The sequence below is a fragment of the Nannospalax galili genome, unplaced genomic scaffold (assembly GCF_000622305.1).
Source record: "Nannospalax galili isolate Female #2095 unplaced genomic scaffold, S.galili_v1.0 scaffold646, whole genome shotgun sequence".
In the NCBI taxonomy this organism is placed as follows: Eukaryota; Metazoa; Chordata; class Mammalia; order Rodentia; family Spalacidae; genus Nannospalax; species Nannospalax galili.
Window position 1 is genome coordinate 2,857,369 of NW_008355279.1, and position 26,097 is coordinate 2,883,465.

The following is a 26,097-nucleotide window of genomic DNA, read 5'->3' on the forward strand; positions in this document are numbered from 1 at the left end:
GAACCCCCCCAAAATAACAAAGAAGCAAAGAAACCAATGACCCAGTTAAAAAATGGGCAATATATATATGAACAGAGAGGTCTCCAAAGAAGGAATAAAAATGGTTAAGAAATACCTTAAAAAGTGTTCAACATCTTTAATAATTCAAGAAAAATCAAATCAAAATTTCTTCATCTTACCCCAGTCAGAATGGCTAAGATCAAGAGGACAAATGATACCAAATGCTGGAGAGGATGTGGAGAAAGGGAACACTTACTCACTGCTGGTGGGATTGAAAACTCGTGCAACCCCTATGGAAAGCAGTGTGGAGAACTCTTTAAAAACTAAAAATGAACCTACTATATGATGTGGTTATACAACTCCTTGGCATATACCCAAAGGACCCATCCTATTGCAGAGATATTGTACATCCATGTTTTTTGCTGCTCTTTTCACAACAGCTAAGAAGCAACCTAAGTGCCCCTCAACTGACGAGCTGTTAAAGAAAATGTGGAACATTTACTACTCAGCAGTAAAGAAAGATGAAATAATGAAATTTGCAGGTAAATGGATGGATCTAGAAACTGTTATACTAAACGAAGTAACAGACTCAGAAAAACAAAAGACAATATATATTCTCCTTCATTTGTGAATCCTAGCACCAAATCCTTGTAAGTGAATACATATCCTGATATAACTGCAGGAACCAGGAAAATGGATGGGAGCCAGGGAGGCAAAGGGAAGGAACCCGAGAGAAGACTAATAGGAGACAGGTGTTACCAAGGGAGAAATGTGTAAAAAGGGGGTAGTTAAATGGGAGGGGGAGAAGGAGGGCTATACAAGGAACTATGGGAATAAAGGGAAGGAGGAGCTCAAGAGAGATGGGACCACAGCAGACAGGAATTATCAAGGGAGAAATGGGGAAAACGGGGACATTTAAAATGGAGAGGGTGGGGAGGGAGGATAAGACAGGAAGAGAAAAAGGAGATATAAATACTGCCTAGTTAGTATAAAAACTAGAGGGAATCATATTAATCCAAAAACCTACTGAAAAAATTACACATACAATATCTCTCCATGAGCCTGTGATTATAGCTTAAGGATACATAACAAGAAATAGTGCCAAACAGGAGAAACCTTCCTTTGAGTTTTTGGTCAGGGTAGTCCAAGAGACTCCCAAAATTACACATGCTATTGTCACAGTACTTGGTTGCCTCCCAGAACTTGATGGTAAGACCCTATTGCTGAAGACAGGATATACTTTGGACACAGGATGTGGAGCAACGGAGCTGGAACTGACTTGGAAGCCACCTCCCCTGAAGGCTAGCTCTCATAGATTTGGAGAACACTATGCAAGCTGCTAAGGGAGAACATCAATCAATGGTCCAACTCCAGCTTCAAGTCCTAAAAACCACATCAATGACCAGAACAACAAATGAAATTGGTGCAGTAGTGGCACTTTTATCTTGGGGGTAATCAACAGCTACCTAATTGGACTTAAAGCCTGCTGAATGGGAGGAAATGCATGTGTGGTGCTACAAACAGAGCCAAATATACATAGCTGGAGAGGTCATAGATCGTAGAGAAAACTCCAAGGCTGTCACATCCCTAGAAAAATGTAATTTCTTACTATGTGCAAAATATGGATCCTTAAATTCATAGACAAGTATCCCAGTCACCACTCATCAAAAAACTTCTTTTTCAAGAGACAGAGATAATTACAGAGTTCCACAACTGGTCACACACAGAGATTGTCTGTGAATTGCCCAAGCCTAAGTGGCACATCTAGGATGCAACCTCTACACCTAAAGCTCACGCAACCCAGAAGAAGGGATGAAGACAACACCAATACATCTTTCAATTCTCATCAGTGAAGCTCCCTCATGCACCAGAGGGCCGGGAATGCAGAAGGTCGCAAATTTCCAAAACAGATTCTGCAGGGTGTGGGTCCTTAGACAGGACTCCTATATTAAAATCTACCCACCCACGGCTCAGGGACTACTTTAGAAGAGGGAGTGGAAAGATTTTTAAGAGCCGGCGAGGGGGTTTCATGACCATACAGAAATAGTCCTACAGGCTCCTGAGACTCTTCTCATACAAACTTACAGCAATGGAGTCAGCATGCATAAAACCCATGCGAACTTAAGCAGACAAAAACCTAGCAGAGAACTGTGGAAATGAGCAGCAGGCCCCAATCTTAGTCAAAGAAGTATTGGTAGCTGATTACTGCTGGGTGAGGAAGAGCTGATCTTCTTAAAGGGAGGGACTCTAGATAGGCTGACTAAATCTCAGTGGATGAATCTGCACTGAAGGATGTCTGGGGATACTAACTTAACATGATAGGCCTTAACACAAATGACAAAATGTATGAACTCCAGTGGGGGCTATGGGAGAGTGCCAAAGGGGAAGAGGGTAGAAAGATGATTTTCTGTATGAAATACACAAAAATTCAATAAAAATTTTAAAACAAAATAACTAATGACAGGGCTAAGGGATGCCACTCAGTGGTAGAGCTCTTGCCTAGCATACACAAGGCCCTAGGTCAATCCTCAACATTATCAAAACAAACTAAACCCCTAATATTTTGCTGACTCTTTCAAGGAGCCACACCCATCCTAGAGCACATACTACTGTCCTTCTCTTTTTAAAGAATATTTTTACTGATTGAGAATTTTATACAATGTATTCTGATCATATTCAGACTCCCTTGCCCATGCCCATCCCAACAGCACAACCATTCCTCTCAACTTCATGTCGTCTAGTATTATTTGTCGTTTTTTATTTTTGAAAGGTCTATTGAATATGATGTGTATTTCCAAAATGTTCCTGGGTATAGGTTTATCCCTTGGCATTTGGTCAGCTTACCCGGCAACACACCAGTAAGGAAAACTGACTCAGTAGTTATCAGTTGCCAACAGATCCTCAGCTAGAGCTGGGGCTTCTATTTTATTTTTTAAATTTTATTTATTATTTTTATTTTATGTGTATGCGTGTATTGCCTGCATGTAGGTAAGTGCACCTGTGTCGTGAAATGCCCATGGAGGACAGAAGAGGCTGTCAGATCCCCTGAGACTGGAGTGACGGACAGTTAGCTGCCATGTGGGTGCTGGGATTCAAACCCAGGTCTTCTGTAAGAACAACCAGTGTTCTTAACCACTGAGCTGTGGTAACTGGCTGTGGCGGCTCTCCTCTGGCTATGGCTGCTCTCCTGCTCTCTTAGTTCCTCCAATCAGTAGTCTGGTCTGGACCCCAGGGCTGGTGGAGTCTGCACCAGCTTCACCGCATTCAGATGCAGGAGACCAGGTTCAGTGACACAGATCTGCTTTATTGCAGGAAGGCACAAGCTTATATAGGGGTAGTGGTCCAATCACAGCACAGCAAGTAGGATGCCTCATTAGCATACTGGGTTTCATTACAGAGCCTGGATTCCTGGAAACCACGTGACCTTGACTGTTGCAATATCTAAGTGTTGCAATTGTGAATTCCAAGGGTGGTGATTAGGGAGTGGCAAGCTCTAGGCATCAGTCTCATGATCTGCCAATGGGAGCAAATGTCATAAGGCATTTCTTGTGGCTCCAGCAGTCTGGCCATTGCCTCGGACCTGCTCTATGGCTGTCAATAAGACTTTCACCCTAGGCTCAAGCCTGTCTCCCACACTGAGCCATCTCTCCAGCCCCTAGATCTGGGGCTTCTTGCCAACCTCCCCAGTCCATGCAGGGTTTTTGTCTGGATTTGGTTTTCACAGGTCTTGTGCAGGCTGTCATAAGTGCTATGGGTTCATATGTACAACTGCTCTGTGCTGTCCAGACAACAGTTTCCTTATATTCATTTCCCACCTCTGGCTCCTACAATGTTTCCACCCGCTCTTCTGCAATGATCCCTAGGCCTTGGGAGTGTGATAAAGGTGTCCCTTCTGTGATGGGAGTTGAAAGATGTACTGTGTTTTTCTCACACCTGTCTCTCCCCTTCTCTTAATGCTTGTGCTTAGAGCTACCTTAAAAATCTACATTGGGGACTGGAGAGATGGCTCAGCAGTTAAGAGCACTGGCTGTTCTTTCAAAGGACCCAGGTTCGGTTCCCAGCTCCCACATGGTGGATAACAACCATAACTCTGGGTTCTAGGGGATCTGATGCCCTCTTCTGACTTCCACAGGCATTGGATGACATGGGTGCACTTGTATACATTCAGGTAATTCATACACATAAAATAAAAATAATAAATATTTTTAAAACTACATTAAAACCTTCCCTTAATAAACTCTAACTTTGCTTCATTAAAAAAAAGAGAAAAAAATTTGTTTCCTGTTCCATGAAACATCAACTTAATCTCCAATTACACTCTGGTTAATCTCTAGTTATTGTTAGGATTCTCGTTCCAATGGAACAATAAACAAGTAAAGTTCTAAAATCTCTTTGCCAGCTTTAAGTATTCAAAAGTAAATGTACAAATAAAACATCTGAATCTGAGAGAACACCAGAACACCAGAATAAACCCTCCACCTCACTTGCTTTTTACTTACTAGCTTTTCTCTGCAATTGTGGAGGTCAGGCACATGGTCTCCTCTAACAAGTGGATTGTAATGGTAATGGTGTTTTTCAGGAACTTAGGGGTTGCTTTTGTCCACCTCAAACCAATGAAAGCCTCTGACCCCTTACTTGGGTTTGCACAAGTGTCCAAGGAGTGACAGTCTGACATTAGAAAGCTAAAAGTCCACCCTCAGAGCATGCTAACAGTACCGAATCTCCTCAACATGCACCCTATGAAGAGCCTTGAGATCTGATGGCATAAGTGCAGAATACCTATCCTCCAATTTTGCTTCCTTTCAATCACCTTGGACCACTCTGCTTCCTCATCCATAAAAATTGCACATGCTATGCTGAGAGAGGTAGATCTGAGGCTAGTTCCCCATATGATTAGCTGTTTGTAGATAAACTTTTCCTCCTTTGCAAAACTTGTTTCAGTGATTGGCATACTACAGGTCCCATCCAGTAATAGGAATAGTTTATAATCACTTGTATTGTTGCATTTTTTAATATGTATAATTAACAAAGAATTGTTTCAAGCACTATAGACTCAAAAGTTCTATTTAACCAGAGCTTTTCCATTATACTATGTAAAACCATGAACAAAGTTCACTAATCTAGTTCTATGTATATACTCCAGAAATATCTTACAACTCACTGCTTTAACAGTAATTGGTTTCTATATTAATAGTATATATACTTACTGGAAAAGTACTCCTAATTATTACTATTTTTTTTACAATAAAAAAATAGGCCTTAACCTAAGGCCTCTCACATGGTAAATAAGTGCTCTACCACTGAGCTACATCCATCTCCAGCCCTCTTTTCACTTTTCCTTTTGAGATAGGGCCTCAGTAAGTTGCTCAAGCTGAACTTAAACTCACTCTGTAGCCTAGGCAAGCTTCAAACCTGTGATCCTCCTGACTAGTAGCTAACATTACAGGCCTTTGCCACCAGGTCAAGCAACAAATAAGCAAAAGATTTTATTAGTTTCCTCACCCTTTTTTTTTTTTTTAAACTGTGTGTGTTACAGCTATTTTTCAATACCAAGTTAAAGTTACAGATTATCCAGCTACTACATCTTATGATACCTTGAGCAAACAGAGAGAGACATGAGTATGAAACTTCTGAAATAATGTGAATAAATCCCTAAAGTATTAGTATCTGATGACACATTATTAAGTCAACCCGTAATTAGATATGATCATACAAACTGACAAATAAGAAGGAAATGAAGCTGGTTGCCCTCATTTCCCAGCCTCTTCCCCTGCCACTTTGGGGCCATATATTCCTCTATGCTCCTGATTAAACACACTCTCTGCTGGTTTGAGCCCTTGCATTTAGTTGTATGGTACAGTCCCCTCCTGAGTGACAACCTGCTGTCTTCCCTGCCCCAAGCTTTGCCCCTCTGGCCTAGGTAACGTTCAGTACCCCTAGCTTCTGCTACACACCAGTTAAGTTCCTATTCTACCCTCCCATCTCAGATCTTGTTATCGCAGCTAGCTGCTCTGCCTTCAACATTCCTTATCCACAATCTCTTTCATTTTCAGGTTGCTTTTGCTTTAAATGCCCCACTTCACAGGTACCTCAACCCAGCAACAGCTTTACTTTCTCCAGCAGCCCTGTCCTCCAACATTCCATCATCCCAATTGGCTTTCACTGTCTATTGCAATCATACTATTGCCAGTATCCAAAATGCCTTTGAGCCTGTCTTTTTCGATTATATTGCCTGGCAAAAGTAAATGAATCCAATTATCTATCTCTTTTATCTATGCTTATGTCTGTGCACAGCCCTGCTGGGAAAAGGCAGGCAATAGCAGAACAGTTACATTTAAGAAACCATTTTCATCAATTTGAAATTGACTCAGTACTGCTTTGGTATTTCTAGTCAAGTTACACATACACAAGATTATTAAAACTTCTCGATCACTGTAAAACCTCCACTCTCAGAAGATGACCTTCCTGCTACCTTACCTTAAAGAGGAATTAAAGCTGTCAGAAGGGAGCAAGTACATGCACTCCTACACAGACACCAGGGCATGCCTTTCTCTTCCAGTTGAACACTATTCTTTTTTTCTCTTGACCTAGTTAATGCCTCTTCTCTCAGGTGGAGGCTAATTCATCCCGTCTTCAGGGCAAGCTTTTCTTCCATTATGAGCTCTTGGCATCATCTACCCTGTACCAGTAGCTCTATGTTACCCCAGCATTACCTCCATCACACTGGTGGCTCTGTGAAAGCAGAATTGCCTGTACGATGGCCTTGGTACATTAAAACTGTCAAAAATACATATTAAGTGACTAAATGGACAAGGATTCCTTTTTATTAAATGACATACTAACTTCCTAGAATAATGTCATAGTCTACTATGTTGCTGGATACTGCCACAACCATAACACAACTAAACCTTTCTACTGATACACTCAGGGTCTTCTTGGGCAATTATTCTGCCCCCTATATGTCCATTCATACATATACAATGTGTTGACCAGTCAGTGTAATTTGATTAGGAAGCAAAGATCTGTAAGGACACTGATATTTCCTTGCCTGAGTTTCTCACAAGTCCACCTGACTCTTGCACCACAACAAAACTAATTTCTGAATGAAGCCTTTTGGTCCTATTGCTATATATTAATTTGTAGTTCTTATATATTGTCCAAGGAGCTGACTCTATCAAAGTGAGAGGATGGCAGTTTGATCTGCATGCTCCTTTCTCTATGTCACCCAGGAACTAAGATGAGACTTTAATACATAGTTCACACAAGGAAATCAGGAGCCTGATACACTGATTCACTCTCAGTGTATCAGGAGATATACACTATTGGTTCCTCAAGGCAAGTAAGGAAGAAGCTATGTGGAATCTGAGGTCAAGGAACAGTAGCTCAGGCATAGCAGGCTGTCAGAGCATAACACATCTCTCCTCTGGGCAAAGTGAAAGCACAGCTCACTAATACCGTTTATGAGGAAATAGGTGGTCCAGTGTGTTTCATAAGCACATCATACCTTCACTAAATTCAAGATGATGATGGGAGAGCCAAACCTCTGAAGCATCTGGTCAAAGTGAAGAGCAGCCACATGTGCAAATGGATCTGCCTGGTCCACTGAGAAGGAAAAATAGGTAAATAAAAACCTGAATGAACCTATGAGGCAGAAATAAAAGAAGTGTAAGGTTTTCAAAAATGTCAAAAGAAAAACAATTCAACTCATCTAGTACTTTTACTTCCCAAATCTCTCTCAAGGACCTCACTAGACATTCATTCAGCATATGTTTATTAAATTTGAATGATTTTTCTATTTCTGAAGCAAAATGTAAGTAATTTGCTAACAGTTAAAATTAAGGATGAGTTCATTGTATAAAGTTAATAGACGTTATTCTTCTTAATGCTCTAGCTCACAGGACTAAAACCTCATTAACACCCAACCATTTATTAGGTTTCCATGACAGGAAGTCATCATCTCTAAATGACAATTGAAAGGAGTGAGCAATGAAAGGCTGTTGCACACACACGTAATAGGCGGCTTTGGTATCATAGTTGAGATGTCCTGGGACCAATACAAAGGAACAGATCCCCTAACTTGCACGTAAGAAGAATAACTGCCAGCAGTAAAAGACATCACAGAAGCATCGCAGAGTATCTGCTCCGTCTCCACTTCATTTGCAACGTCACCCTGGAAAGAAAGGTGAGATCAAAGATATTTCGGGTTCTTAGAACATTTTAATGAAAAAATGAAATACACAATAAAATGATAACTCCTATTCTTTATATGTCTTAAAATAGGTAGATGCTGTCAATATTCAGTGTTCACATTGAAAAAGCAGAAACATTAAAACATGACAAAGAAAAGCAATTAAAAGTATCAGAATAAAGAAGGAAAAATCAAATTAATTCATTAATAGCACAAATAATAGACAGTAAGTGGAAGGAAGACAGAGAAAAACAACTACACAAAAAGACCCAAAAGGAGATTCAGAAAACATCTGGTGGTCAAGAGGGGTTTGGAGGTAACTTTGCTATGAAAGCACATACGGATGTGATAAAGACTACTTTCAGAGGCACTCACAGTACTGGTTTGGTTATCCTTTCAATATTCAAAAGCAAATAATATGGCAGAAAATTCTATTTTTCCTTAAAGTACCAAATAAAATGACTTTCAGTGCTGATATAATTTTAAGAACAACATTGCTATTTAAAGTCAGGATCAAAGCCCAATGCCTCAATCAATCGGTCTATTCAATCACACATCTGTTCAAAACTCAAGTTGCCTACAGCAAGCAGAGTGGAGCACTCAAGAGCTGACATGGAGGATGGGGGCTGCCTTCTACCCACTTCTTGAGTGAGGTACTTCACTGGTTTTGTCCCTAATATTTTATTTCAGAAATGGCTCACCCTGTAAAACATTTCCCATTTCATCACTCATTGCATAACTCTAAGATAACTGACTGCTTAGAACATTTCTGTATTAGTCATTTTCTTTTTTCTTACACTAGTTTTATACTCTGGAGAATTATTTGTTCTATTGATAATATCCCAAACCAAGAAACTACTTTAAAAATGCCACAGCTTCAGGCTGGCAAGATGGCTCAGTGGGTAAGGGTATCTGTCACTAAGGCTGATAACCTGAGTTCAATCTCTGGAGCCCAATGGCAGAAGGAGAAACTGACTTCTAAAAGTTGTCCTCTGACCTCCACACATACATGCATGCATATATGCACCCCTTTCCCCCTAAACAAAATAAAATCTATAAAAATACAAAAAGTAATGAAAATTCCATAGCTTCATCTATGTCAGCAACACTGATATAAAAGGTTACAATGTTAGCAGCAAGGCTTTCTGTCATCTTACCTCACAGTTTGCACCTCTCTTCAGAAATCGGGTCCCAGCAAACTTACTGGATCTTCTAGCGATTAGAGTAACATACACTGGTCGTCCATAGATCAAGAGCTCTTAGAAATCAAGTTAAAGTTTTTTAGTATTCATGACTGTCACACAAAGCCCTAAGAACCACTATACTTTATGGATTAAATGCATCTTGTCCAATGGCTTTAAGACACGAAAAGCTCCACCCAAGAATGAAATGGCACTGGGCCTCATGGTTCTTCAGAATTCTGCTAGTATGATGGCAAAACCCAGTCTGCTCAAAGAGTAAGTTCTAGGAATTCCTAAGGAAATAATATACACATTACTGGGTCATGAGCCAAGGAAGGCCTGCCTCTCCTTGTAACCCAGTAAAAATGTAAAGAAGTACAACTAGTCCTTCCTCGGTCATCATTCATTACCTCTCAAAAAGAGCATGTGTCAAGGGTGGAGAGATGGCTTAGCAGTTAAGAGCACTGGCTGCTCTTGCAGAGGACCTGGGTTTGGTTTCCAACACCCACATGGCAGCTAACAACGAACTGGAACTCCAGTTTCAGGGGCTCTGACATCCTCTTCTAACCTCTGCTGGCACTGCATGACACAGGTACACTTACATACATGCAGGCAAAACACTCATACACATAAAATAAAAATAAATTAATTAAAAAATAAAAAGGTAAAAAAAACAGAGCTGTGTCATTTAATGCAGTTTAAATTATGAAGCAATATATAATACTGGGGGAAGAACGGGAATGCTTCAAAAGCAGTCCAAATCTAAACACTGAACGAGTCACCATGAATGGCTTGATGAATATATAGCTGATTATTTAGTCACCTTATTTAACTTTCTAAGCCAAAAGCTCATCTACCAAAAAAATGAATTAGCAGCTGTAGGTTGAACAACAATGATCCAAAAATCTAAAATTCAAAATGCTTTGAAATCTGAAATAATTTGAGTGCCAATATGAACCAAAATTGAAAATTTCTACACTATCTTCTTTGTGATAGTTCAATCAAAATGTAGACACACTAAAATATTGCATAATTGACCTTCAGGCCTATTATTTAGTGTATATGAAACAAATGAACCTTGTGTTTATCACTGGATCCTATATGTAAGTCAGCTCAGTTTATGCAAATATTCCAAAATCCCCCAAAAGTCCAAATTCTGAAACAATTCTGGTCAGAAGCATTTTGGATAAGAGATAATCAACCTATACTGTTGTTAGGTGGTTAGGAGGATGAGTTGAGGTAATCCCTGTAAACTTCTAGTGTCAAGCTTGCAGTAAATAAACAGCAATTAATCTTATCACACAGACTTCCAGAACTCATTAAATGCTTGATCACCAAGAGACCAGAGTCATTGCTTAAACTAATGAGCTCGAAAATGATAATCTATGATGCTGTTCACTATTTTAAAAACAAACAAACATTTACTATGATTAAGATATGCCAGGCCCTGAGCTAGCTCTTAGAAATACAAACCAGGCTAGAGCTACATTTTAGAAATGATCCTTAGACACTGTAGCACATTCTTTTTGTTATTTCTCGTGATTAAAAATTCATGTTCTTATTGATAGGGTTCAGATCCAGATGACCCCAGACCCAGAAACCATAAGGCCTCTAACAGGAACTGAGTCAACCAACTCCCAGCCACCTACAAGTTAACAAAAGCAGCTCTGGGAAAATTAATGACCAATGTATTGTGATCACCAGAGAATGCTCCACAGGCTGACAAACAGGTTTCCCAAGCCCTTAGCTGCAATTAGTTCTTGGAACCCGGTAATTGTAGAAAACATGTTTTACAGTAGATGTTTTCCTTGATAAGTTTCACCAGGTACAGACCCCATACCCTCCCTGAGCAAGCGGCCCCCAAGTCAGTCCCAAGCAGCAGAAAAATATTCTCTTTTTCTGCATTCTGTCCCTTTATAAGCTACCCCCCTGCAGCCATTAGGCTGCTGGTTCTTCCTCACACCTGAGTTGAGGACCAGCCCCGCCAAACCTAATTAAATTTTCGCTTTGCTAGAGTCCTCTTTGTTTCTGTTTTGCGGTGATCCCGACCCCTGCCACCTTTTTATCTAACACTTATTAAGAAGATTTTATTTTTGGAAACAAAAGTGGTCTTTGTTGTGTAGTGAATACTCAGCCAACAGCAGTTCCTGGTTAAAGTGATTATAAAGTAATGAGCCAGATGTTCAGGGTGGTACATCAGCCTCCCCGTCTCTATTTCAAAATCCCTGTGTCTGCACCCAGCCTCTCCTGCAAGAATCTCAAAGACAGCAGCCCTGGCGTTCTTCAGGCAGTGCTCTAGTATGCCTCTGGACTCCAACTGCTCGCTCCAGTGGCATAAGAAGGCACGATGCCAGCAAGTCACACCTACCCACTTCATAGCCTCAAAGCTGCCACTTTAAAGTTTTGCTACAGATCTTTAAAAGTTCAAGATGGAAGGAAAAAACTGTCAACTAAAACCATACTAAGATCCTAAGTGCCATCCATTAACTCAAACAGTGACAAGAAAAATCTACAGTCGCTGCTAGAAAGTATATACTGCCTTCCTCAGCACAGTGGTGCCTTCTTGAAAGGCTTCACCATTAGCTTGATTAAATGAAAAGTGAACCTGCGGAAGAAAAGCCAAGTTGTCATCAACTTGAGTTCATCGGCCTAACTCAAGGATCAATCTACTTCTATTATGCTCCTTTCTAGTCCAGCCCCCACTGTGTTACGCCTAAACTACTGCTGCAGGCTTTCTCTAACTCAATTATGTCCCTTGTCCCCATCTCACTTTACTTCATACACCTTGAAAATGGCTGTCAACTCGAACTTTGTGAGCATTATTTTGTACCTGTCACATTCCTGAACGAAACTTTCAAAAGTTTCACTTCAGACCCAAGTCCTTAGCCTGACTACCAAAGCAATCTGGGGACTGACAATCTGGCTCCCACTCAGATTGTTCCCTGGAGTTGTATGCTCAAGTCATGAGGACACGGCTGTTTCTCCAGCTACTCCATCATGGTGCTGGTCCACACTGTGCCTTCTCTCTGTGCTCATTGCTTAGGCCTGAATTTTGCTTATGGCCTAGGTCAAGTTCTATTCCCTTGAGCCTGCACATTGACTACCTGTCAGACAGCCTGCTCTCTCCTCATTGGTTATGTCTCTTACTATGCACATAGCACTCTCTTCCTTGTTATTTACTCATCTTTCTGTGCACATAACAGCCTATTCAAATAGTGTTAACTCTTCAATGCACATCTTCTTACATGGGGTAAGTTTTCCTGTTGGGGTACACAGAGTCACAATTATGCATATTAAATTTGTACAAAAAGGATACTTGACTGCCCACAGAACCCATGAATAATATATAACAGCCAGTCACGGTGCACAGTGTTTTTAATTATATCCAGAAGTTCACCGTTCCACACGTACTTCATATAAGGCTCACTAGAGATCCCAAAGACACCTGAAAAACAAAAGTCAGTAACAGGAAGATACATCCAACACATTTTTATCCTTCTACTTCTTTTAACTTCAGAGTGCAAGCCTAGTTAAGAGCATTGCCATCTTCAGTGGACATCATCCATGGTGGCACTCAGAGCACTGTGCTGCTTCCTTCAAAGTCAAGGAAGAAATGAATCTTCTGACTTCGGAGAGTTTTTAATTTAAGAGACAAGAAAATGAGAGGGAAATGAAGAACACATGGACCAATACATGAATGAAGCCAAGCGTGGCAGAGTGAGCCATTGAGAACACAGTTTGGGGTCATAGCACCTAGGCCCAGGGCATCCTGGCGCTGCCTCTTATCAACAGTATGACAGTCAGGATCCAGTGTGGCTTACTACTCAGTGCCTCTGTCTGCGCATCTCCATCTCCAAAATGTAGCTGTTATGGGGATGAAATAAACTAGTAACGTGCAGAAAGTGCTCGGAACAAACCTGGTATGTTGCTCACACTTCCGTGTGGCATCAGTTACTACATTGGGGCTTTTCCATTTGAGGAAATTAACATCAGCATATCAAGATAAATCTACTTATTAGATGGCAATGAGTTTTACAAAACTTATATGAGTAAAATAGAAATACGTATACATTAACGGCTTAAAAGACTATAACAGCTCTAGGTACCAGCAGTCAGCTAATCCCACTCCCTTTTTTAAAACTTCAAAATGTGATCTGAGTATTTATTGATATACTAGAGTGAATATATTCCAATTTAACTTAAAGAAATTAAATGTTCTCTGCCCTTTTTGAGTATGACAGAAAAGGAGGAGTTAAGAGCTGGAGATGTAGAACTTGGTATAGACTTGCCTGGTATGCACAAGGCACTAGGCTTGAGCCCCAGCAGGACATAACTAGGCATGGTAGAGCATGCCTATAATCCCAACTCTTGGGAAGCAGAAGGATCAAGAGTTCAAGGTCATCTTCAGTTCTGTAGAAAGTTTGAGGTCATCCTGGGCTACATGAGACCCTGCCATAGAAAGAGATGGGGGCGGCAGACACTCTCTAGCTCTGCCACCTTATACAAGTAACTTACTATCTCTGTTTCCTAAACTATAAAAGGGCAATACTACTACTCACCTCAGAGATGTTTAAAGAGCCTATGCAAAGTCATTTACACACTTCCTGATTCAGCTCTTCCACCTTCTATCCTCCCTGTTTCTGATCAGTTTCCCCAGATAGAATCATCTCCAAACCCAGGAAGGATGTCTGAATCCTAATCACCAGGACCTGGAAATATGTTGCATTGCATGACAAGGAGGAATAAAAATCCAGATAGAATCAAGGCTGCTAATCTGACTAGGCCACAAGGAGACTTCTGGCATATGCACAGGAGCCCAGTGCAACCCCAGGGTCTTTACAGGCAAAAAAGGAAAGCAGGAATGTGTAAAAACCAACTTCTAGCAAGATGGAAGATAGCCACCAACTAGGGACAATACCTAGAAAATGGAAAGATCAAGAAAATGGGTTTCCTCCTCTTAAAGCCTGGGGGAATGGGGCCCTGCTGATATGCCACATTAGCTCACTGAAACCCCCTCTAGATTTCTGCCTCTTGTGAGACAATGCATGTGTGTTGCTTTAAGACACTAACTTAATGGTAATTTGTTATAGCGATAATTGGAAAGTGCTATGCTCTTCATTCCTATCTACCTAGTAGAACTACTCTAGTGACAGCAAAAAAATTAAGTCCCCTCAGAGGCTTAATTCAGAACTCAGAACACACATGCAAATCCGAACTCAGGGTGGATTCAGCAACATTTTGGTGCTATCATCCTACTAACTGTGACGCTCAGAAGTGATGCAAGCAAATACTTAAGACACACTAGGTGCCTGTCCTCTTCCTGTTGACCCAGAGTTTAGATTACAGTTCAGGTGTCTGAACCACCATTCCGAGGAGAGCAAGGAAGCACCCAGCTTGGCTGAGCTCAAGTGATAATCAAGCAAACTCAGCAGAGTCAAGGCAATGCCAGGGGGAATACTGAGCTGAAGGAATAGGCTGTGTGGGTGAACTGGAACCTTTGGGAAGGCAATAATAAAACCCTGCCTCTTCCGGTGTGTTCTGCAAAGACAACTTTCTAGGTCCCTTTTAGACTGAATTCTGTTTCTCCACCCACATCTTTAAAACTATCATTTAAGTTGCATGAAGCAAAAGATTCAAAGCCATTGTTGGCTTACTACTTTTCCACAGTTGGCCTACTTCAGCTAAGGTATATTATACTTGGAATGATTCCTTTACAGCATTCACATTAGCATGCCTTTAGCTTTAGAATTTTAGGCCAAACCCAGAATCAGGAAATAATGGTACTGCTAAAGGGGCATAAAGGTACTGTGTGCCTGGTTTAGTTGGGATCTCTAGGGATACCCTAGACTAGTCACACTGTGGTCCTGCAGTGATCTGACACTTGCCCAATGTCTGACTTGCTTCACTGATGGCTCTGGAATACTGGCCAGTAGGATCTTCACCTCTGGGGCTCACTTTCCTACTTAGTTTTTAATGCTGTACAACTGGCATTTACCCAGCAAAGTATTTTTTTAATTGGTTTTTTTTTTTTTTTTGGTCTTTTTGAGACTGTCCTGGAACTCACTATGTAGACCAGGCTGGCCCTTGAACTCACAGAGATCCACCTGCCTCTGCCTCCCAAGTGCCGGGATTAAAGGCATGTGCCACCACGCCCAGCTCCAGCAGAGTTTTTAATGTAGCTCAGAATATCATATGTAATATGTAATAGGCAACCCATAGTAATTTCTTCCCCAAACTTGGCTCATAACCAACTGATGTCTATGAAGAAAAATAAGATGGTGTACATTCTCCATATTCAAAGAAGAATAATCCATAAAACTTGACCAAAAGACTAAACTTGAATGTATTCTATTAAAAGTGCATGAATAATTTCTAGAAAATGAAAGCACATAATTTTTTGGCTGGTTTACAAGTAAAATCACATTGTGATTGTTATGAAAATGAGTTGGTCAAGTTCATGTATCTAAAACAACCTCATGTAAAGATGAAGATCACTGAAGGATAAAGAAATGAGAGTGAACTTAATGAGGTGCCACTTCATGGATGCCACATTAACATATAGTAAGTATGCTGAAACCACCTACCACCGCCACCCTGTGTAATTAATCCTTCATCTTCAAAGATGTCGAAACTCTCCTGGCGACTCTGGGCTGTCTCTGATTTTAACATCTCCAGGGGCATTCGCAAGACAGTGAGATTATACTGAAGTGAGTGGGACAAATCATAGCTATAACTGAGAAGAGAATTGAAACTTAAGAATTACTGAAGCAAAGCATGTTCCATGGTCTTGGTTCCCATAAGAAACTAAAATCTGTGAACTAAATTACTTAGCACCTGTTACTTTACTTGGAAGCAATGCTGTTAACTAAATACTGTAAAAAACAGCCAAATCTATACAATATTGGAAATTAAAGTAAAATACCTCACTACATGACTTACACGTTTGCATGTGGGTAACCTACACTCATTGATTTGTACTATTTGCATTTTTTGCTTCATGATGGTATTGACCAAACTCTATCGCCTTATGAAAAGGAATCACACTTGTGTATATGAATGTGGTTCTATAGACAATACAATAAAGTACAATATCTACTTCAACAGTGCGTGGTTCTGTACCATAGTTCCCACATGCACAAAAATAAGTTTTCTAAGAGAATTGGAATGGAGTAGAATAAGCATATAGCATAAGCCATTATGGAGAAACATGTTTTAGCAGAGTAAAAACCATATAAAATTGCAATAGTCTCTATGCAAACAAAATTTGGTTTTTAGGCCAAAAGAAACCTGATATTTTCTGATTTCATATGATCAGTAATTTTGTTAAACATCTCTAGCTACATATTTTTAACGTAAAAATTTAGAAGGTATCATGAACACTTCAGGACTTACACAAATCTGTAAATTATTTAAGTAATATTTTAAGTATTAAATTTCTCTTGGAATTATTATTATACATTAATTATTACATCTTTTTATTTCCATAATTTAACTAAAATTAATTTTGCTTTTGTCTGTGAAATTCAGTTTTACTACCTTTGGTTGACAGATCCATTTAATAGCACCTAATCTTGAAGGGAGAAAAGCTGTATTAGCTTTTTCTAGCTTGTTTCTAGCTGGGCATGGCAGTACATGCCTGCAATCCAAGCACATGGAAACTGAGGCAGGAGGATCACAAGTTCAAGCCACATCTGGGCTACATAGTAAAGCCCTATCTCAAAACAACAAAAAGCTGGTTTCTGACTTTTAACAATACATTCTTTCTAATTAAAACAGTTATTTTATTACAGCTGAGTCTTAAAGAGTGCAGTAGAATCTTCTTAAAAGGCCTCCTTATAAAGCACATTAATGTGGAGATGACTTCATTAAAATTCAGTAAAGACACAGACAAAATTTAAGAATGAAGCAGGACAGCACTATTTCCAACAGCGCCACCAAGCTTCAGTAACAACACACAGTTGCTACAAACATAAAACCAAAAACTTTATGAAAAGTAGACAACAGAGGCAAATACGATGGAAATACACATCCAATAAACACTTGTATAAGTGAAAATTACCAAGAACCATTTGTTATGACTATTAAAACAACTGATTTCAGATTTACATTATATATGTATTTATTCATTTCATAAAGAAATGGTTCACTGTTAACTAATATGTGTGTGTGTGTGTGTGTGTGTGTGTGTGTGTGTGTGTATTTTAATGTAAAGCAAGTCTGGCCTGGTGGCAAAAGCCTTTAACCCCAGCACTTGGGAGGCAGAGGCAGCAGGATCTCTGTGAGACTGAGGCCAGCCTGGTTTACACAGCAAGTTCCAGTTCAGCTGGAACTCAAAAACAAAAATCAAAGCTAGTTGATACATGCCTTTGATTCCAAAGCAGAGGTAGGCAGACTGCTGAGAAAGAGGCCAGCCTGAGATGGTCTACACAATAAGTTCCAGGCCAGCAGGGTCTACATAGTTAGACCCTGTCTCAAAAAAAAAACAAAGCAAAACAAAAAACAAAACAGAACACAACTAAGCACTCGGTCAATAGGTACAAATGCTGAAGCCCTCTCTGCCCGACTCAGGCCCATATTGGTGCATGCTATTTTGTGTTCTATTTTTCAGTCTAGACACTACAGCAGATAGACTCCTCCACCATAATAGCTTTCTACATGGCCCACATCTTGGTCACATCAATGGCAAACACTTTATCATAATGCTCTACCATAATCTGTTCAATTACCAACTTGGTTTTTACTGAGATAGTCATTTTGTTAAATAGATTTCTAAAAGAGATTTGGTATTGGGCTATTCTCTCCTAATACATTTTCTTAGGATGTATTTTCATATAAGCTTAATGCTACATCTATTCCAGCAAAACTACTGATTTACAATGCCACCAACCCACCAACAATACATTAGTATGGCAACAGTTTTCCCTACTTCTAATTTATCTTTACCTAATTTTCCCAGATAATTAGCTGAAACCGAACTGTGGCACTGCTACAGTGCTATACTAAAAGCTAATGCAATTTTTTTGTGTGTGTGAGACAGGGTCTCCCTATAGCCCCAGAAAGCCTGGAACTCACTATGTAGACCAGGCTGGCCTCAATCTCACAGAGATCCACCTACCTCTGCCTCCTGAGTGCTGAGATTAAAGGTATGCGCCACCATGAAATTATTCCTTTAACATATATTAAATCCTACCTAAAATAAAGATGATTTTTTAGTAGTGAGAATAAATATCTTTTTAACTTATCCATTTGAATTTTCAAGTATCAAGTTTTTAAAAGGAGGAAATGCCTGTATGTTCATTTTAGACAAAATAATCTGGTTATTATGCTCTGTTTTTATTATCTAAAAAAGTTTAAATGATATACAGAAGTAAAATTAAGTTCAAACCTACCTAAAGTAAAAATTGCTAGATAGATCCACATTTTGAAATATCCGTAGGTATCTAAAAAAGAAATTAAGAATATTATATTCGTACAATGTTACTATTTTTCAGTTTAGCATGTACTCAGAGATATACTTACATTAGTGAATATGCTCACTGAGCTGAGGAACTTGAGACATTTCTGGCATAGGTTATTTTATCTGTCAATCATCCCTCCAAGACCCTTAATTTGTTTGTTCTTCACCACCAATTATGCATCAAAATGGGTGGTACATAGACTGAGCAAGACAGCAGTAAAAGTTTTTGCTTTTACAGTGAGCTTTACAAACCCTTTGAGGATGAAAAGATGACAGTAACGAAAACTCACAAAATGCTTGTGGGTCACTGTAATTTTAAGTTGGAAAGATTTTTAACATGGGAACAAAAAAGGATGGAATAAAATATCCTCAAAGCTACCACTCAAGAATAATAGGGAATCAGAAGTAGGAATCAGGAATAACATTGCTTCATATGCACTCCATTGTCACACTTTAGATAAAGTAACTAAGACATAATTTTAAAGGTGAATAGCCCCTTTAGTGTGGCAGCCACTTTCTTGTTACTACTTGCATCCTCTGCCCATGGTGCCTTAACTTTTACCATGATGTTACAGACATCTTTAAGGAACATGTGGCTTATATTATACATTGAACATGTTTATGCAGATCATTTCAATCTTTGTTGTATGTTATGCTGCAAATCTCCTTTCTCACTTACTTTTGAAATGTAGCTACAGAGGCTAGAGAGATGGCTTAGCAGTTAAGAGCACTGGCTGTCTTGCAGAAGTCCCAGGTTCAAATCCCAGCACCCACATAGTTGTTAACAACTGCCCATAACTCCAGTTTCAGGGGATCTGACGGCCTCTTCTGAATTCCACAGACATTGCACAAACTTACACACATGCAGGCATAACACTCATACATATAAAAAATAAATAAATAAAAAGAAATGTAGCTACATTGAAAAGATTAACTTCTGGAATAGTTTTCTACATCACTGTATCATATGTGCCATGTCTTATGCATTCCTCAACTGAGGAATTAGGTTCTTTAGGTTCTTTCTAGTATTCCACCATAAAATTCAACACATAATCCCAGTACTTGGGAGGCTGAGGTAGGAGAGTCACTGTGAGTTCAAGGCCACCCTGGGCTATGTAGAACCTTGTCTCAGAAAAGAAATAATAATAAAGGAAGAAAAATTGAAAACAACATAGCCAAGAACATTTTTCTATCCACATGTCAGTTTCTCTAGACTTCATGTATAGAAGCTGAACTACTAGACTATAGATAATGTGCATTTCAGATTTACTAGACTAAGTCAAGCTGTATTTCTCAGGATCTAAAACAGCATCACTCCAACTCACAGTGCATGCACTCATTTATACTGATAGTGTGTAACTTGTCATATAAATTCAATTCCCACATTTCTGCTGGCATTTGATGACTGATGAGAATGAAACTCTATCTTTAAAATTTTTTAGTTCTTAAATTACCAGCAACACTTAGCATATCTTCTGTGAGCTGTCTGCCCCTAATGGAACAATTTCTCTGGTTGCTGCTCTTTCTCACTAACTAGCAGAAGCACCACCGATAACTTTTGGGTCAAAACCTTCTTACAGATGCTCGAATACCTACTTTCAAACTGTTGCTATCTCCTAAATATGTCCAGATTGTACAGATATTTTTAATTTTGAAAGCATTTACACATGTCATTGCTTTCCTTATGGCTTATGCTTTCTATATTTTATTTATGAAATCTCCCTCCATGCCAGGACCATAAAATTATTTTCCTTTATTTTCTTGAAATTGTCTTTGTACTTCTATAACTGTTTTCTCAATATTATCAGAGATTGGAATATAATTTTATTTTGGCCAAATGGAACCCACAATAGTCTTTTTCACAATGACTTGTAGTATTAACTATACTGTATTCCTGTTTCCTACATCAAATAGATCTTCTCCTGGACTTTCTCGTCTGTACGGTGATTGATGGCAAGCCCTCATCAAAAACAAGCAGTCTTTGATTGCTGCTGGGTGAGGGACAGTATGACTTACATACGACCACTTCATGGGCTGATGAGACTCCAGTGGACGCAATTACAGTGAAGGACATTTGGGTACAAACAGCTGAATGAATAGGATTCAGCATGTATGGCAGAGTGCATAGGGTTCAGTGGGGGGATGGGGGAGGCATGGATGGGGGAGGGGGTCTGGATTTGAGTAGAAAATGTATGAAATTTTAAAAGCTCAATTAAAAAAAAGGACAAGCAGTCTTACAATAGATTACTATCTGACTATATTAATTGCTATAAGTGCTACTGTTTGGTTAGATTTAGCCCTTCTAGTTCCTCTTTTTTAGAATTGTCTAGACTAAGTTTAGACCTTTGCTTTTCTATATGAATTTAAAGGATTTATTCTATTTCTTTAATAATAGGGGTAGGGTATATGTGGCCCATGGAGGCCAGAAGAGGGTACCGGATCCCCTGGAGCTGGAGTTATAGGTAGCTTAGAGTCACCTGATATGGGTGCTGGGAACTAAACTCAGGTCCTCTGGGAGAGCAGGAAGTGAAGCACTGTTAACCACTGATCCATCCCTCTAGCCCCTCTATATGAATTTTAATGTCTTTTTGTCATGTTCTATTTTTTTAATCATCTTGGAATCTGGACTCAAGTTGCATTAAATCTCTGAATTAATTTAAAGAAAACTAAGTAAGATTTATTATCTTAGGCCTTTTCATCCATGAAAAAAGGGACATTTTTCCAATTATTAAGGGTTTAAAGAAAACTTTCTAGAAATGTTTTAAATTTTTTCCATAAAAATTTTTGTAGCCTCCTGTATATCACAGGATACCATCATTTGAGTGAAGAGACAACCTAAGAATGAGAAAATATCTTTACCAGCTATACCTCTGACAGAGGTAGTAGCTAGACTATATAAAGAACTCAAATAACTGAACGTCAAAAAAACCAAACAACCCAATTAAAACGTTGGGCAAGGAGCTGAACAGGTACTTATCTAAAGATGAAACACTGAGAAAGTTTCTCTAAAGATGAAATGGCTGAGAAATACTTTTAAAATGATCAACAGCTTTAGTAATCAGGAAAATGAAGATTAAAACCACTTTGATACTTCATCTTACCCCTCTCAGAATGGCAAAGATTCAAAAACCAAACAACCACAAATGCTGGCGAGGATATGGAAAAAGGGGAACTCTGATCCACTGCTGGTGGGAGTGTAAACTGGTGCAGCCACTATGGAACTCAGTGTGGAGGTTCCTCAAGAAGGTCAAAATTGATCTACCATATGACCCAGCTACACCAGTCTTGGGCATATACCCCAAAGACTCTATACTCTACTATGGAAACAACTGTTCATCCATATTCATTGCTGCCCTTTTCATTGTAGCCAGACATTGGAAACAATCTAGATGTCTATCAACCGATGAATGGATAATAAAGGTGTCATACATATACACAATAAGACTATTATTCAGTTTAAAAAATGAAATTATGCCATTCACAGGTAAGTGGATGGAACCAGAAACATTCATCCTGAGTAAAGTAATCCAGACTCAAAAAGACAAATGTCACGTTTTCTCTCATAGCTGGATGTTCCAATTTGAAAATTCAGAGAACTTAAGAAACTAATAAACAGTCATGGAAGGCTTCCTAGAAGAGGTGGTCAAATGCAGTGATATGAGGGGGAAAGGAGAATATAAAACTAGGAAGGGTTAAATGGGTGGGGTGGGGAATGGGAAGGCAGGGCAGAGGAGAGTGTGGGGAGAGATAAGTAACACCTAAGGTCTTTAGAAAAAGCCATATGGAAACCTACCACGACAGAAGCTTCTTAAAAGTATATACATATACTGACTCTTAATGACTTATTGTTATATCCATAGATTAATGCATCTCTTAACTCTCACCAGAGAACTTTCCTTATGCAACAGATCATGATTAACACAGAAACTCACAACTGGCCAACGTGCAGAGAATAAGAAGCATCAGAGTGCTTATCCCTAAATAGGACACTTATCAAACTTCTGCCTCCCAAGGCTCAGGGCTCATTGTGGAAGAGGAGGGCAGAAAGAGTGTAAGGTGGTGGATGACCATAAAGAAAAAGAGTTTTCCAGACAGCTGGTCAGTTACTCATATGAACTCACAGCAATGATGACAGCATGCACAAGTCCCATTAGAACTCAAACCAGAAAAAAGTCTAGCATAGACATGAGGAGGTAAATAAGAAGCTCCAACCCCAACTAAGGAAATTGTGGCAACTGATGGTCGCTGGGAAGGGCAGAGTCTCTTTCATGCATGAGACTCTTGGTAGGTTAACCAGGGACCAATGGATGGGCCCACATTGAAAGACACAAGTTAGACTCTATAGGCGTGCACACACACACACACACACACACACACACACACAGAGTACATTAAATTAGATGGGAGGCAATAAGGGGAGGTGTGGATGGGGAAGAGATCTAAATACCATCAAATTATAGTGTATGAAAATCTCAAAAATTCAATTTAAAAAAGTAGTGTTGAAACAGAAAAGAAAAAAAAAGAACAACAAAAAAAATTTTTTCGTAGTTTTTGCTGTATTGATTCCCAGGTACTATACAGGTTTTCAATGCTTTTATGAATAGCATCATTATTTTTTTCTCTTTGGTTATTGACCATGTGTGCAAACATTATTGATTCTTACATACTAATTTTTCCTTCAGTCACCTTGCTGAACCTTTTCATTAGTTCTGAGAGTTTACAGTTATTCTTAGAATTTCCAAGTAGATAATCATGCTGCCCACACAATGACAACGTCTGTCTCTTTTCAAGCATTATTTCTTATTTTTCTAGTCATTGCACTGGCTGGGACCCTAACTACAATGTTGAATATTAGTTGTGGCAACATAAACCTCTGTTGTTCCTTACCTTAATTAAAGGCAATGCTTTTAAAGTTTTACTTCTAAGAATAATTGTGTATTATAGGCTTTAAAAAATATCTTTCATCAGGTAAGTTCCTTACAGGAACTTTTCTAAGACTTCAACATAAATAATTATAAAATTTTGCCAAATATATTTCTGGTAAAATTAAGATGATCGTAATCTTTTCCAACAATATTTTAAGGTGGTAAATTGTCCCAGTAGGTTTTCTAACATAGTCAGACATGGTGGCATATGCTTTTAATCCAGTACTTGGAGGCAGGAGCAGGGGGATCTCTGTGAGAGTGAGGCCAGTGAGTTCCAGGCCACCTGGGACTACAAGGAAACCCTGTCTCAAAAAAAACTAAAAAAAAAAAATTTCTGATGTCAATATAATCATGTGTTATAGAGATAGCATCTACTTTCCATGTATATGAAATATTAATAGTACTACATTTTATTTCCTGATGCTTTACAAAATATCCTTACTTAATGCATTGTTAGATTATATAGCTCTGTAAGTATATTAGATAATATTATATAATAGTATTTCATTCTACATATAATAAGATATTGATATAATTGTATTGTATTGTGGATAATGTCCATGTAACACATTGTATTAATCATAATTTCATTTTTAAAGACAGTCAAATCACTATATAAAACAACAAAATTTGTTTTATTATTCTTAGCTAAAAAAATCAAAATGATAGGGTTCAAACATAACGTAAGCCTCTTCAACTTTTTCTCATCACTGGGTCTATTTGACTGACTTTTAATTTGATATGATATGCTTGCCTATATGCTACACATAATCTAATTTTTCAGTTAATATAAGACAAAGATCAACTTTATCTACTGAGCTGTATTTATTCTCATCTGAAACCAATCACTTTTAATAAAACGACTTGCCAATTAAAGACATCACAAGAATTCAGAAAACCGTATCTAGCAAGGTCTCAGGAAAGAACCACACTGCCTCAAGTTTTGGTTCACATATCAAAAGAACACTCTAAAGCACAGAACATAACTAAATTCTAAACTATTAACAATTCTAAAATATAAATATGCGTTTGTTATTAAATCAACAGAACCATTACACTTTAGATTTTATTTTTATTATTTTTAGTGTATGAGTGTTTTGCCTGCATTTATATACGTGCACCACATATGCATGCAGTGCCTACAGAGGCCAGCAGAGAATAGTGGATCCCTTGGAACCAGAATTACAGGTGGCTGTGTGCTGCCATATGGGTGCTGGGAACTGAACCTGGGTCCTCAGCAAGAGCAGTAAGTCTTCTTAACCTCTGAGCCATCTCTTTAGCCCCACCCCCTTACAATTCTAAATTTATCAATTTGATAATAGCTTTTATTCATTATTCTCAAGGTTCCAATAATTCCCCCAAACCTTCTAAATTCACTTGTTAGACTCCTCTGTTCAAACACACATATTCTCTACATGTGAAGAATATTTTCCACACATATGAAAATGTGAAATTTGGAATGATCTACAATCTGAAACTATTTTGAGCAATGATGTGATACCGCAATGAAAAATTCCACAGCTGACCTCCTAAGAAATAGTACAGTCAAGCCACAGGTCTACCAGATACTGTATAAAATGATCTTCAGTCTATGTGCATAATAAGGTGCATGTAAAACACAAATGAATTCTGTGTTTAGACTTGAGTCTCATTCCCAAGATACCTCATTATGTTTACTCGTATTCCAAAAACCAGGAATGTCCAAAATATAAAACACTTCTGGTTCCAAGCATTTCAGATAAGGACTACATAATCTGTATTCATTAAATCTGATATTCATTTACTATCACCAGATTACAGTTCATCTGCTTCCTACTAGTTCCAATAAAGTTCTTTATGGCTATGGGTATGCATATTCATGCACATGCTTATCTTCACCAAGGATCTAATTGAAATTCACATGGTGCACCTGTCATGTTGGTTCTAAAATCTACAAAAGTCCTTTGATGACTTCCACAGTTTTGAAGAATCCAGACCAGTTGTCTTTAAAAGGGCCCACAACATTACTTCTCATGCTTGGATTCAAGTTTAATATTTTCAAGAAAACTGAAGTAATCTCTGACCCTTCCCATTCCTCTGCATTAAGAGGTGATATTGAGGCTGATAGGATGACTCAATGGGTACAGCACGTTACACAAACATGAGGACCTGAGTTTGGATCCCCAACACCCATGTAAAAAGCTAAGTGTGGCTGCACATGCCTGTAACCCCAACACTGAGGGGCATGGAGACAAAAGGACCACTAGGGCTCCTGGCTAGCCAGTCTAGCCAAAGAACAGCAAGCTCCAGATTCGCCAAGAGACCCTGTCTCAAGAGAGTAAGACAGAGAAGCGACACAGAAGGATA

The 26,097-nt window shown here is 38.9% G+C and overlaps 1 protein-coding gene across 2 annotated transcripts in view; it reads right to left on the minus strand.

The window, feature by feature from the left end:
* The window catches only part of Fig4 (FIG4 phosphoinositide 5-phosphatase), a 184,493-nt gene that overhangs the window by 98,807 nt on the left and 59,589 nt on the right, over positions 1-26,097 (minus strand). For both annotated transcript variants that reach the window (XM_008852422.3, XM_029555727.1), the window contains exons 5-10: positions 18,759-18,809; positions 15,954-16,102; positions 12,686-12,814; positions 9,346-9,446; positions 8,008-8,170; positions 7,505-7,602 (exon numbers count right to left, since the gene is read on the minus strand). In XM_008852422.3, coding sequence (XP_008850644.1) covers positions 7,505-7,602; positions 8,008-8,170; positions 9,346-9,446; positions 12,686-12,814; positions 15,954-16,102; positions 18,759-18,809 — 691 coding nt within the window. The remainder of the gene's footprint in view (positions 1-7,504; positions 7,603-8,007; positions 8,171-9,345; positions 9,447-12,685; positions 12,815-15,953; positions 16,103-18,758; positions 18,810-26,097) is intronic.